A 15578-nucleotide genomic window follows, 5' to 3' on the forward strand; every position below is an offset into this window, starting at 1 on the left:
GTAATTGAGATTTTGAGAGGGGTAGAACTCAGCAAGAGAACTTGCTATAAATGCTTCCTGTTACTATGAAGCAATCTTATGCTCCCCCTCTGCTATTTTAGGCAGATTACAACAGACAGAAACCAGAGTGATTTATTTGCTTTAGTCTTGAGACCAGTGGCTGAGCAGACCTCCAGCTATGGGACAGCATTTCCTTCTAGCAGCAGACAACTAAAGAGATTTTTGTTCCCCCTGGAGATATGAGAAGTTCTGGATAAATTGCAGGCCATATTTGCTCCATTATGTTAAGTGTGGTGTGACCCTAAAGGGGGTATGTAACCTTTCCTTCTGCTAGGTGGAGCCAGCAGCAGCCAGAGCTAGGTTCAGTATCTAGGAGTTCCTTTCCATCCATCCATCCAGCACTGGCTTGAGCCCCCACCAAGTAACCTAGGAAATTCACACAACGCCATTCTGAGAGGCAGTACTTTCCAATTAGCAAGCAAAGAGGCTATGCATAGAAAACAAACCCTTAATAAAAGGGAGGGAAGTAACTTGGCATTAATTTGGGAAAACACCACAAACAGTGTTCATGTTTTTTTCCCTGAGTAAAAGTCTCAACTCCATTTAGGCCGGGCAGTGTTCTTTTCTTCTTAGGTTCTTAAGTCTAGTAATCTAAAAGTCCCCTTCACATGCCAAACCCTTTTCTGCACCCCACTTGCAGTTGCTACCCTTGATCAGAGCAGATCCAGATTTCAGAGGTGCATCTGCAGAGTTCACTTCCCATCCTGACAGGGGCGCTGGTGGTAAAGAGGCATCTTGCTCCGCTGGTCACTTGCCATCCACCTGCTTGCTGCCGCTGCCCTGCTGTCCGCTTGTCATATCTCACCACTGCCATCCTGCTGGCTCTCAGGTCACCATCCGCTTCTTGGCTGTGACTTCTGCCAGTCAGTCTCAAATGATTTCAGCTTCCAGAGATTTCAACTCTTAGCAAGTAGGGTAGAAGAAACACAACTCCAACACAATTAACATTAAGAAAGAGGCTCCTAACTATGCCTGTTTAGCTCTGTTCTTTGAACAGAGCGGGTAACTGGTCAAATAAATCCAGGCAAGGGAAGCCATAAAGCCTCCTGATCAAAGTAATCTTACCTCACTCCTTACCCTCCTAGGGCACTGACAGTCAAGTTCCTATATTAGCAAGATTCTTTCTGCTGAGTCCTTTTATTTGGAACAATGTAGCACAGTCCTATTTTTCTGTATTCCCACAAAATTACAAACATTGGTAACCGTATTTTAGTTAGCCCCGCATTTAATACAAACATAGCTGGTGTTGGGTCACAAATTAAGTTGATTACCACACCATCTGCTGAATATCTAGCATCTAAGCAAGGAAAGAGCAAACTCGATTTATATAGACACACCCAAGGTCTCTCCCCACTTCCAGCTAGCTGTAATGGATGCATTCCTTCAGATCTTGCTTACAGGCATAAGATTCAGAGCAAGGGAAAATGGCATCTTCCAAAAGGAAATCAAGGATACATCTGAGAGTTATTTGATCCCTAGACCCTCTGCATGTCTGAGGTCTGGAATAGTGGCTCATGTGTTTTGATTATTTCTGTAGAAAAAGAAACCGCTAGTGGCTGTGTGATCAGTCCCCTCTCACCATCTGGGGACTACAGCAGCTGCCTTTTCCTATTGCCACATCTCTGAAAGTTCAAAAGAAGTCTTGTGACTTAAAAGCATTTTCTTATTGGCCAATCCAGATTGCTGTTGGTGCCGATGCCAACTCTGACTGTTCAGTTTTGGCGAAATGTAAAACCTAAGAAGACACACTTAGAACAGGAGACTATCCTACATACAGTCTGGGTGTGGGTACTGTCCCATCTAGTGGTACTAAGACCACTTATAAAGAGAACGAGTCTGCTTTACAGCCTTAGGTGAGAACCAGATGGCTTTTTTAGCAGTAGAGGCTCATGTTTTAAGCTCCAGAGGTCCCAAGTTCAATTCTGCCTGTTGGCGTTACACTTCAAAAAATCCTCTTGAGCCCTAAGAATGCCAAGAAGTGATGCTATTCCTCGATGCGGTTACTCAAACTATTAGAAAGCATATAGACTAACAAAACATGTAGATGGCCTCATGAGTTTTCGTGGGCACTGCCCACTTCAGATGACTGGAGAAAACTGCCCATGAAAGCTCGTGATACCATCTACATATTTTGTTAATCTATAAAGTGCTACCAGACCAGTTTTTGTTCGTTTATCCTCTACAGACTAACTCGTCAACCCCTGGAGCTATTAGAAGCTAGTTTATGCCTCCAACTCACTGCCTTTTGATGAGACTTTTCTCTTTCACCTCATGTATCCCCCTCAGATGTGACCCTCGTCACCATAGAATCCACCTCTGTAACTTCCCTCTATACAAGTGTCCTGGTTCCTCCCCGGCCCTTGGAGTATGCTTGGTGGGTTTCCAACCTGGAATTGGATGGTATTCTGAGGAAATTACCAGACATGCGCTCTTTTGTGCTCTGATCCTTCTTGATAGGCTCTTGTTGGTTGAGAGGAACACGGATTTAACTATGAATAACTAAGTTGAAACTATAAGGTTCAACATTTCACCCATCCTAAGTCATGGTTTTTGTGGTTTGCTAAAGAGTTTATATGAAGATGCTTGGATTTTTTTCCCCTATGGCCATTATTAGTAAAATACTGTAAACCTCACACATTTGGGAAATGTTTTGCCTTCCAAAAGATTGAAGACTGTTTTGTATTGGATCTGTTGTCTGCTTCTGCTTATCAAAAATGCACAGGGCTGAACTCAGGCCAGGGGTGATAGAAGGGACTCCATGGGCCAGCTCTGGGTTGATCTGACCGGCAGAGGCCCTACTGTTCCCCCGTCCCCAGGCCAATCAGGGCTTGGGAATGGGGGGGAAGTGCACAGTTTCCTCCACCCTGCCCCCACCCTGCAAGGAGCATGCAGCACTTAGAAGCATCATGCACTCCTGGCAGGACAGGAGACTTTGTGTGCTCCCCTGTCCCATCCCCCCAGTCCTTGATTGGCCTGGGGGCAGAAGGCAGAGTGTGCAAAGTCTCCTCCCACTGCCAGGAGCATAGGCGCCTAGGGAGAACTTCTATGAAGGGGGGCAAAGACTTCACATGCTCCCACACCACCTGACCAATTGTGGTCTGTGGGTGGGGAAGCAGGAAAGTATCCTGGCCCCACCCCTTCTGCCTGAGGCCCCGCCTCTTCTGGTGCAACCCAGGGCTTCTTCAAAAAATTTATGAAGTGGCCCCCAGTAAAAAAAAAAAATTACCCACCCTGATTCAGGTGATTATGGCTATGGCTTATTCATGAGTAATTTTAGTAAAAATCATGGACAGTTCAGAGTAAATAAAAATTCATGGTCTGTTACCTGTGTGACTTGTACTATATGCCCTTGACTAAATCTTGGGTGTTCTTAAGCTGTGGGTGCAGTGCCTTGTGGGCAGGGGCAGAACACAGTCATATGGCCACACTTTCATTTTAGAGCCAAGGGACATGTTGCTGCTTCTGCCCCTGGGCCAGCCACACCAGCTGCTGCAGAAGTTGTAGAGGTCCTAGAAAGTCAAACCTCTGACAAATTCTCAGCCTTATCGATGATTAAGGAACACACACACGCACACTATGTTCATTAGTAATTCAGTTATCTGATTTTAATCCTTTTCATTGTAGATTATGATGGGCACTGCTATCAAGTATAATTGGGCTAAAGCAGTGGGTGATAGATGCCATGTGTAATGCTTCTTTGAGAAATTTTTCTCTGAAGGGAACAAGCTAATCTGATATTTATACAGATTTCTATTCTTAAAATCAATCACTGCTTATGAGTTTTATGGGCTTCCCAATCAAACGCCTTTTCCATCTTTTAGCTATGTTGGTAGGCTCTCCGGGAAAAATCCAGTTAAATCCTAGAGAAAAGCTGCTGGGTTTTTTTTCCTTGCACACCAAATCTGAAAGCAACCTCTGTCAAGAATGACTTAGTGGAAAATTCTTTATGCACACTAAAATTTTTAGCACAGTATAACAGTGACAGTTTAATGTATTCCTCTGTTACTTAACTAATGTAAATTGAAATTCACTGATTTCTGGTTCCAAACAGTACTTGCTATCCACTACTGCACCCTCACTCTGTCATATTCAGTGTTTCAGCTGTCTACTCTGCTTTTTGCCCAGCTACAATGGGCTTATGTCCAGCTATTGTGTAAAACAGTGACCTAGTCAGATTATTGATGAAGCTAGGTTGAAATTAAAAGGTTGAACACTCTTATAAAGTATGTCCAGTTCACTCTTATAAAGTGGGGGCCGCTTAGAGCTTCCAGTGGTGCAAAGGTGTTTAGGACTAATCACTCGTCCTTGGGTGGTGCAGCGTGTGGCTGGGCTTCCTTATGCCCAGCTGCCAGAACTGCCTTCTCAGGGCAGGCTAGCACCCAGATCTGGGGTGGGCAACAAGCAGCCATGAGCTCTCCCCTGCTTCAGATGGTATTACAATTAGAGTGTGTTCTTCTGGAGTAGCACGGGGGGCTTTTTAGGGACTACTTCTTGCATCTCTTTTTAATTTTAGCTTGGGGGGAAAAAAACTACTGAAAAATCCTGCATGAGTTTAGAACGTCTTCGGGCAGAGTGGTGTTGACATGAAAGAAGCATTGATTAAGCATAGCAACATTTCATTAGACAAAAGAACCTTCAAGATTAACTCGGGAAGACACAGTCTACACTACTGGTCTCTGATAAAGCAGATGATCATCTCCAGCTTCATAGCCTCATGCAGCATTTAGTGACGTGTCCAGGGCTGCTTCTTAACATGCCTCTTCAATTTTTTTAAATTGTTGGATTACATCAGTCAGTAGATCATCTTCAGAGTTTGGAGTATTTCATCCAGTGTCGCCCTGGAGGCAGTTTCATTATAGACCTTTAGTGTAGAAAAAGTTGGTGGAACATGCTTTAAGAGTATACATTAATATTGTTGGGATTGCTTCTGAGACCCACCTGCATTGTATCCCCCTCCCAACCCAATACATTTATTTGTGAAATTACAGTCTGTGTGTATCCCCAGGAGCAAGTGGTCAGGTAAGGCTGTGGTTATCAACCAAGGGAATGCATACCCTTGAAGTTATTCAGAGGTTTTCCGGGATACTTCAACTCATCTAGATATTTTTGTCCAGTTTTACAACAAGCTATATAAAAAGTCCTAATGAAGTTGGCATAAACAAAAAATTCTCACAAACTAAATTGTTAATACTTCTACCTAGTTTCCAAGGATTGTGGGGAGTGGGTTATTGCATCTTGCCACTTGGATTTACTGATGTTCTCATGTCAAGTAATGTTGCATAAAATGAGGGATGTATATGCCTCTATTTGTTGACTCTCTGTATGTTGTTCTAGTTTAGCTCTACCAGACATGTAGCATGATGGCTTACACTGGATTCTTGTTGGGGGCTATAAATACAGAGAATTGTTTTCACAAAATATTTTGAACACAGATTATAGGAATGTAACAAACACAGTTTTAGAATTTTTTTAAAAAGGTTTTCTTGGGTAATGGAAGTGCTGTGTGACTCCTCTACATGTTACTCCTTTGTATAAATTAACTAGGTACCTAATTATTCTCCTTCTTGGTTATTTGATATTCCATTACAGTAATGTCTCAAATATTAAAAGCTGGAAAGGAATTTTCCTACCTTCCCCGCCCCTTCACTCCACACTCCTGCTAAATAGGTGGCTGACACAAAACATGTACTCCCTTGAAAAATAATTTCCCCCTGTTTTTATATAATATTTTTCACAGCAACACTTAACCAAAAAATAAAAGGTTTGATTTTTTTTTATTTTATTTATAAGGAATTGTAAAATAGTTATCCGCTTTGTTCTCATCTGTATGTCAGATTACTTCAAGGTCACTCCTTTAATACCGTCAGGAAGAAGGCATTTTCTGTTGACATTTTCAATTAGTTTTTCCTTCTTTGTACCTGTATGGTTCATCTCTCAATTCTGAAGTTGCTCATCATTTGGGAGGAGGACCTTGAGTTGCTCACATGCTAAAGAACATGCCAGAAATCTAGGCTTTTATGGTCTGCTTTACAGGCAATTATGCACAAAAGAGATCTAAAGTGGGAGTTGGTTTTGCCTATATTGATATAAAGGTTTCAACTAAACTGTGGCTTACCTTGTGGCTATGTACTATATGTAAATAATACTGGTGAGCTCATACATTCATGAGACATTTTGTCAGAAAAATTGCACTTCATTTAATTTGTATTTTCTCTCAAGATGAGATTCTGGTCTCACTGGATTTTATTTAGAGATGTTTTTAGTTCTGTTCCTTTAAAGAAATCAGCTGTGGATTTTGTGTTTTAACAGGACAGCTGGGAAATTGTGGAAGGATTGCGAGGAGTCATGAATTATACCCAGCAACCACAGAAACAGGAAGGCTATCTACTGAAAAAGAGGAAATGGCCTCTGAAAGGCTGGCACAAGGTAGGAAACAAGTGCCTATCTTAGGCATTGTCTACACTCGCAAGTTTTATAATCAAAAACCTCTCTTTGGCAACAAAACCTGGAGAGTGTTCACATTGCAACGCAGCAAAAATCACGACAAGCACCCAGTTTTGGTAGCAAACTTCTAGCCATGTGAGGGACTTCTGACTCTTCCCCCTCCCTTTACTGTTGACAGTCATGTAGTGTGTACTACCATAGATTTTTTTTTTTGAGTTTATTGACATCCAGAATGTTTCCCTCAGTGCCAGATTAGCTATTCTGGTCAATGCTTTGAACTCTGCTGTCATGTTAAACAGATGTGCCCCTCCCATTTGCAAACCCTGCAAACTTTAAAATCCATTTCCTTGTGTCTGGATCACTGTGTAGTGATCCTTATGGTGTCTTAAGGACGGTGGGTGGGCTATCACTCAAGATGCTCTCCTGCTTGGAGCACCCATAACTTTTGGATCTAACAAGAGTGTGGGGTGAAGAATTTGTTGCAATCACAGCTGCAAGTGATTCGCAGGAACTGGGAGACAGTCACATATCTCGAGCTCTGTGTGAGAAGGAGCATGAACGAGAGAAAGGAGCTCCAGAAGGTGAAGGAGGCAAACAGCTGGTCTGGTGCTGCACCCAAAACATGCTGTTTTTATAAAGAACTGGATCTCGCATCCAAGGAGAGTGCGACTGCACATGCAGGACACTTCTCTTTCCCCCCCCCCCCCCCCCATAGCAACTCTCCCTGTGTGCCCACCCACTCAAGTTTTTTTTTTCCCAAGCACACTCCACTCCCTGTCAAAGCAGCTGTGACTTTGACAGCTGGATGTTAACACCATTGTGTGGTTTTCCAATAACCCTTGCTATCCCTTACCACTAAGCTTTCTGAGTGAAAGACCTCAATAAAGACAAATGTAACAAGTTTTCATGAGTTTATTTTGTATGATGCTGCCCATGTCAATCGTTCTGGCCCCTGTGGAAGCCTATAATATGCCTTGGTTTCATGGGAATGCTTCACTCAGGAAGAGTAGTGGGATGAGGCAGAGAAGCAACCTTGACACACGTCAGCTTCCCCCCATTGCAAAAATGGTTCCTCAGAGCCTCCCTGATATTGATGGCCACCTTGTAGGTTCCTCTGACAGCACAAGTGTCTGGCTGTTCAAACTGTGTGTCCAGGTACCATGTCTCGTTGTTCCACCCAGGGGTAAACACTTCACTCTTACACTCACACAAAGTATAAGAGCAACAGCATGTGGTCACCACCTTGGGGATATGATCTTCCAAAAGGTCCAGCCTGCCATACACACGTCCCATCTTGCTTTCAATCTGCCAAAGGCACATTCAAGAATCATGTGGCATTGGCTTAGTCGTATTGTTGTCCAGGTACCCCATGTAAGTAGTCTTGAGCTAGGTCTACAAGGGGTAAGCCTCATCACCTAGGGTCATGATGGGCATTTCCACATCCCCCGTTGTAATTTTTTGGTTGGGAAAGAAAGTCCCAGCATGCAGCTTTCTGTACAGGCCAGTGTTCCTGAAGATGTGTGTATCATATGCACCTTTCCAGGCTCCCCTGCATTTGTCTGTGAAATGTCTACGGTGATCCTGAAGACCATGGGGAAGTAACCCTTCCAATTGATGTACTCCATGGAAAGGTGGGGTGACGTAATAATGGGAATATAAGGGCCATCAATTGCCCCTCCACAGTTTGGAAAGCCCATGTTAGCAAAGCCAGTCACTACACCATCCACATTTACCAGGGTCTCGCAATCCTATGCAGCAAAATGCAATTTATTGCCCAGTATGCTTGCAGAAATGCTACCCTAGTGGTAGGCTTCCCCACTCCAGATCGATTTGCAACCGAATGGTAGAAATCGGGGGTCACTAACCTCCATAAAGCAATTGCTACATACCTCTCTACTGAGAGCTCTCATTCAGGTGTCCTTGCACCGCAATTCAGAGGCTAGCTCAGCACACCGCTCCAGGGAGGTTGCTTTACGCATCTGAAAGTTCTGTAGACACTGATCTTCATCCTACACCGGCATGACAATGTGATCCCATTAATCAGTGCTGGTTTCCCTAGCCCAAAAGCGAGACTCTACTGTGTACAGCTGCTCTGTGACCACCCAGTGCATTGCCACTTCACTCCTGTCCCTGTCGCTCAGTCATCTGCATCTCTGTCCTCTGCTATTAAGTACATTAGTTGCTTGGCCGCAATGCGTGATGTCCTAAGCACATTGAACGCAATGTGGGAGAGAAGTCTAGGATCCATGATTCCTCCTAGCAGACGCTGGAGTTTGCAGCAATAATTGACTTTTGCACCACTTGAATGAAAGCTGGAAGTCCCAGGAGCCTTGGGAAGCAAAGAGGTGGCTGCTGGGATGTTTTTCACATTCCCAAAATGCCTAGCACTACATTGCACATCCCCACAGTTCTTAGTGACTGTAGGTGATGCCAAGCAACATGGGATAATTACCCACATTGCTATGCTCTTTCTCTCAACCAGGGAGCTAACAATGTGGCCGTGATATGTGGACAGTGGGTGGCAGAAAAATAGGTTTGGTGAGTTTTCAGCATGCGGACAGCACTTTGATCACCAATTCTTTCCAGTGTCGATGTAGCCTGATGGTTGGTTAGTTGCCTTTTAAACTTAACTCACTTGGTGTATTGTCTTAGTTGAAAAGGTTAACAGCAGAAGATGCCCTTTTAATGGAATATAGAGTACCATTTCGTGCCTTCTTATGAAGGTATCTTTGCATTTCTGATTACAGAGATACTTCTACTTGAACAGAGGAATTTTGAAGTATGGCAAGTGTCAAGCTGATGTAAGTTATTTGTCTCTCTCCTTTTTCCCCCATCATACCCCACTGCTCCCTCACAATATTTTGATATTTTATATGCATACCAGGACTTGGATGGTGTTGTGAAAAGGAAAGATTCTGAATATCTGAACTACAAGCTGAATTAATGTTGATCCTGCCAATCAATGCTAATTTTCTATGTAAAATCTTTGCAGGTCGAGAGAGAGAAGCTTCATGGCTGCATTGATGTTGGACTTTCAGTGATGTCTGTAAAAAAATCAACAAAATGTATAGATTTGGATACAGAAGAATACATATACCATCTCAAGGTAATTCTTCAAGGCAGTCTTATTCTGTATCTTACCAATGAAATTGCAAAAATATTGAAACATTGTGACCTACCTACTGATCTGTGCAGATTGTAGTGTTGGCCTTCAAATAAAAGGTTGGTAGAAATATTGGTTAACTTGGAGAATACATTTATTTAAATTATGTAGCAATTGTCAAATGTGGCTGAACTTTAATAGTTTGAGAAGTAAGTTATCTTTATTTTTCCTGTCATTCAGTTTCTGGAATTTGTAACTTCTGTAAAATCTTTCCCTAACTTTGAATTCTGTCAAACACGAGATCTTGTAGTCGGCAGCAATTTTTTATACTTAAATGTAATTACTCATTTTTGTGAGACTAATGTGGAGAAAAAAATGGATCAGAGTAGGCAGATGCTGCTGTTATGCCCTCTTGCAAAGTATGCAAGTATTCTCACATACTACATCTCTATTACGTGAGAGAAATGATCTAATCTATTAATCGGACATAATTAAGAAGTATTTTGTGGACTATATAGTCTGCAGTGTTCAACTTGTAAGTTGATCTAATGCTCTAAATTGGGTGGGCAACAAAACGGGCTTAGCTCCTGGTGGGCTGACGCTGCTTCATTTACCTGCATCTCCACAGGTACTGGTGATTGCAGCTCCCATTGGTCATGGATGGGACATCACTTCCTGTAGCTCCTGTTGGCTGGTAACAATGATCCATGGCCAATGGGAACTTCAGTCCCTTCTATCTGCAGAGATGCAGGTAAACACGGCTCTAAATTCACTTAAAATATATAGTTAGGTGTCTTAAATCTTAGTTAAATATAGGTTTGACTTTTACATTTTAAAGACTTTTTTTAAACCTTAAAAGCAAAGACGTTTGCAAATAAAACTGAGATTATATATTTCTATGTACTCTGGTATATTTGAAGATTTAAAGCTGTCATGCTTCTGTGGGTCTAAATTAAGTCTGTCCTTCAGGAGACAGGCTTACAAGACTTGTATTTAAGTTCACAATATTAAGCCCTATTTAGTATGGTATGCTTTTTTTAAGCTTAAATCTTATTGCAGTTAATGAGACTTAAGCAAATGTCAGTTTTCCCCTGAACAGGGATGGACTTAAACATTTGTTTGTGCTTTCCTGAATGGAGTCTTAGAATCTTTAGCTAACCTAACATAGCTTTTTCTCTTGAGCTGCTCCATGTTTGGTTTGGTTTGTTTTTCCTGTTGTATCCAAGTTGGGGAAGAATGCTATTTAATAGGAAGACTTTATTGATGGTCTGTCAAGAATGCAGAACCTCATGTGGCTACCCTTGTAAGAAAAAGGAGAAAATAAGATCTAGTTTTGTCGAGTAATTTAAGATGAACTATGACTCCTTGACATACAACTTAACTATTTTCTGTAGGTGAAATCTCAGGAACTGTTTGATGAATGGGTAGCAAAACTGCGTCACCACAGAATGTATCGTCAAAATGAAATTGCCATGTTTCCACATGATGTTAATAATTTCTTCCCGGCATCCTCTACCACAGACACTGTATCCAGTGTGTTTGATTCTGTTTCAAGTAGAAAGGTAATGATGAGCTCTCATTGAGGATTAATTAACGTTATTTTTTTCTGTCATTCTGTGTGTGGGTTTTTGTTTTGTTGTTTTGTTTTTTTAAAAAGCTATAATTCAGTTTTTGGTTGGGTAAAAGTTTGGTGTCAGATATAAACTGTAAAATGTCTAATGTGTAACTTTGCTTCTTGTCCAATTTTCTTTAGAATACTGTAAAGCTTTATCTTGACTTTTTTAAATGTCCTTTTTTAAGTGTTTAACTTTTTCATGTTGATTAAACACTAGTGTGTCTAATATTGGAAAACTTGTGTTAATGGTTTCATAATAAATAATCTTTGGCACACATGAGTTTTGCTGTCAGAATGGGAAATACAATTGTAGATTTTTACTTTAAATTTAAACTTTGTCCACTCATACTACAGTGGTAAAAATGTGAGAGTTTAACTTTTAAAACTTAGATGCTTATAAAGTATCTATAAGAACCACAAAACATTAGTAATTAGGCTTCGCCTTCTATTCTGGCATTGACAACTTCTGATGGGAGAGAAGAGCACCACTGCAGGGCCAAGAGAAGTGCAGGTCACCTCCTCTTAGGCCTAGCAATCAGATATGAGAGCCATCAAACTTCTGGCCTGACTTATGCTTTTGGCCTTTAGGATATTGAGCCTAAACCTAACAAGGCCTCTTGAAGCACCTGAGTATCAATTACCAAAACTGTATTGGGGAGGTAGAATAGTGATAGATATCATTCTGCTGATACCATTATTGGACCTAACCAAGTGAGTTATAAGATCAAGAACACATATTCCTGCGCATCCAGAAATATAATCTATGCTATCATGTGCCGAAAGTGTCTGTCTGCTATGTACATTGGACAAACATCTCAGACACTTCGCCAAAGGATTAATGCCCACAAAACAGATATCAGACAAGATCACAAAGAAAAAACAGTTTCTTGCCATTTTAACCAGAAAGGACACTCTCTCAATGACTTAACCACCTGCATTTTGCTACAAAGACCTTTTACATCTGCACTTGAAAGGGAATCCTCTGAACTGTCATTCATGTTAAAATTCGACACTCTCCAGAAAGGAATGAACCAACACTCAAGCTATCTTACCCATTATCAAGATAGCTTCCCCAATTTTCACCTCTAATACCATTAACTCACAAACATCCCACTCTCCCCACCTCTAATATCATCAATTCACAGACACTTACCTTCCTTCCTTCTACCCCCCCCCCCCCCCCCCCCCCCCCGCATCCCCCTTCTGTTCTGAAATGTGATTTGTCCTTTTCATATGTGTTCATTTTTTTAAATTGTTAAATTGTATCCTTTGGTATATATGGTTGTGACTATTTTCTTCCACTATTTGATCTGAGGAAGTGGGTCTGGCCCACGAAAGCTCATCATGTAATAAACCATCTTGTTAGTCTTTAAAGTGCTACATTGTCCTGCATTTTGTATTGGGAGGGTATGGGGAAAACATTAAACACAGATGATCAGTTTACTACACTGACCTAATACTTTAAAGTGTTGAAACTTTTTTAAATCTACTTTTCAGCAAACCGAGTTCTTGTTGATTTTCTTCTGTATTTGTCTTTCTGTTGCTGGTAGTTGCTAGTCAGCTCATTCCCTTCATGAACATTTTCACTGAAAATTTGATTGTGTGGTACTAGATGGTTTTTCTTTGTTGGCTTATACACTTGTGACAACTTTGCATGTAATCTTCACGAGCTTCTGAACATAGTCTTCTGCATCTGGGTGCCATAATTCATCTTTACCACAATAATAGATTATCTTGTATTAACTATTCATTTCTGTTTCTTTTGGAACAGACAGGAAGCCTGACAAAACAGAATTCATTGCGAATTGGGAATAGCTTACAGTTTTCCTGTCCAAGTAGTGAGTCCAGGATTCCACCTTGGCTACAGTCTTCAGAGGATATGGAAAAATGCTCAAAAGGTAACATCTGAAGAAACTTGAAACAATTAAATTATTGCAGGTTTCCTGAATATTACTGGAATTGACTGACTGTAAGGCAGGGGTGGGCAACAATTTTTTTTGGGGGGGGGAGCACTCCAAGAATTTGGAAAGTGGTCGAGGGCCACACTCTTCCATGATATTAATGGAGGAGGTGCAGGGATCTGGGATGGAGGTTGGGTGCAGAAGGGAGCTTGGAGTAAGGGAGGGAGTTTGAGTGAAGGAGGCAGTTGTGACCTTGGGCACTGGGCTGGAGTTCAGGGGGTTGGATTGGAATGTAGGGCACAGAATTGGGACACAGGATGTGGTGAAGGGATTTGGGTTGTGAGCTAGGGCAAGAGGAGACTGTGACCTAGGGCAGGGGACTGAGGTGCCAGATCTGGGAAGGAATATGGGTGCGGGGGGGGGGGGGGGGGGGGGAGGGGCGGAGGATTTGGTTATGTGGAGTGGGGGAGGCGGTGGGTTGAGGAAGGGCTGGGTCTGGCCAGGAGACTTACCAGCCAGCAGCCCATTCCTGAATCAGTTTCTCTGCCAGCCAGTGTTCCCAGTAAGCTGCATGGCATCACAGGTGATTAATCAGCGCTGCCCAGTCAGTCAGATCCCTGCACAGAGCCCTGAACCTCTGACTGGGCGGGGCTGATTAATCACCTGTGACGCTGTGCTGCCATGCAGCTTAGTGGGACTACTTCTGCCTGCCCTGCCCCATGCAAAGACTGCAGCCCCTTGTGCTTTGTGGCTGCCTGTTGTCGAAATGGGTGGCTCCCATTGGCCAGTTTCTGGCCAGAAACCAGACAATGGCATTATGCTGGGAACAGGAGCAACTCCTAAAGCTCCCCCCCTCCTCCAGACTCAGTTTTTAAAGAGAAACTGCCCCACAGACGTGTTTCTGAGCAGCGTGTGGGTGGGGCAGCGCAAGCAGGAAGCCTGGTATAAGGGCTGTTCTGCTAGTGTTTACCACTGAAAATGATGGTACTGTGGTAACTTTTTTTAAGTGAATTATGTCCACTTTTTATAGTGATAGTAATTTCCATGTACTTCCAGTTTTGGATAACCAACATGAAACTTTATAAAGGGAATTTTTTTTTTCCAGGAAAATTTTGGGCATCAGTCTTCTGACAAACAGGCTTTGAAGTGCCTCAAAGTAAGCACCTACACTCTGAAGCACCCAAAATAACTAGAACAAAAAACAGGTCTATGTAGCACTTTAAAGACTAACAAGATTGTTTATTAGGTGATGAGCTTTCATGGGCCAGACCCACTTCCTCAGACGTGGTCTGGCCCACGAAAGCTCATCACCAGATAAACCATCTTGTTAGTCTTTAAACTGCTACATAGTCCTGTTCTTTGTTCCAGCTACACCAGACTAACACTGCTACATTTCTACCAAAATAACTAGTAATTTTTGAAAGTTTGGCCCTTTGTGGACATCACAAGTGCTAGTCATATTTACAGACCAAGAGCTTGAGGTTCTGTAGAAGTTATTTCCCTGTAGAATAGGATATAGCATAAACAAACAGCAGTGTAAACTCCCCCTATCAATATGCCTCTACCTTGACCCAAAGAAACTCCATTCTAGGGAAAATAGTATGGTCTCCGAGCCAGAGGCGTAGTGAGGGGGGGCAGGGAGGGGCAATTGCCCCCGGACGCCACTCAAGGGGGGGCGCTGGGCCGGGGTGGGAGTAGAGCGCACACCGTGCAGGCCCACCTGACACTTAGATCAGTGAGCCGGCAGCTGGGCCACGTGCTGCTGCCCAGAACACACTGGGAGCAGAGGCAGACGGCAGGAGCAGCCTCTTTTAAAAGTAAGATTAACTTGCCTGATTGGTTCTGCCGGTGCCTGGGTCTGAGGGAGGGAGATTTGGTTGGGGGAGGCACTGGGGGTGCCTGGCTCTGGCATCAGCTAGTAGAAAGCCTGCCAGTCTCCAGCGGCAGCCCCTGGTCTGGCAGGCCAGGGCCAGGGGGCACGGAGCAGGGAGTGGGGGGCCAGAGGCGTGTAAAGGCAGGCAATGGCAGGAGAAGAGCACAAGTAGGGGGTGGGTCCTGGGAGGAAGAGGTAGCTCAGGAGCATTTTGCGGGGGTAGAACAGTGTGTGGGTGGGGCCTTGGGGCAAGAACAGCAGGGTGGGGGATCATTGGTCTGGATACTTGTACCCCCCAACTCCACTTTTTGGGCACTTCTGTGATTCTGGGCTAGGAGAACCGGGCCTGCCCCGGAGCAGTGCCCAGGCAAGGCAAGGGACAGCCCATGTTAAGGACCCAGAGTAAAGTGGTGGCTTGGCTGGCAGGGAAGTGAGAAGAGCTTTGTCATTTGTGAACTCGACCCGCAAGTGCTGGGAACTGGGGCGTGGGGAGCCTCATTCCCCATACACTCAATTTGTCAGTAACCCGGCACCCAGTTCCCTGCCCACTGACTCTTAGCCATTCACCCACCTGTCACTGGA

At 43.3% G+C, this 15578-nt stretch overlaps 1 protein-coding gene across 5 annotated transcripts in view; it reads left to right on the forward strand.

Moving 5' to 3' along the window:
- Window positions 1-15578, forward strand: part of OSBPL3 (oxysterol binding protein like 3) — a 127272-nt gene that overhangs the window by 65372 nt on the left and 46322 nt on the right. For all 5 annotated transcript variants that reach the window (XM_006138372.4, XM_014581221.3, XM_006138373.4 and 2 more), the window contains exons 3-7: window positions 6370-6486; window positions 9252-9305; window positions 9497-9610; window positions 11002-11169; window positions 12994-13120. In XM_006138372.4, the coding sequence (XP_006138434.2) occupies window positions 6370-6486; window positions 9252-9305; window positions 9497-9610; window positions 11002-11169; window positions 12994-13120 (580 nt within the window). The remainder of the gene's footprint in view (window positions 1-6369; window positions 6487-9251; window positions 9306-9496; window positions 9611-11001; window positions 11170-12993; window positions 13121-15578) is intronic.

Source organism: Pelodiscus sinensis, chromosome 2 (assembly GCF_049634645.1).
Source record: "Pelodiscus sinensis isolate JC-2024 chromosome 2, ASM4963464v1, whole genome shotgun sequence".
Classification (NCBI taxonomy): domain Eukaryota; kingdom Metazoa; phylum Chordata; order Testudines; family Trionychidae; genus Pelodiscus; species Pelodiscus sinensis.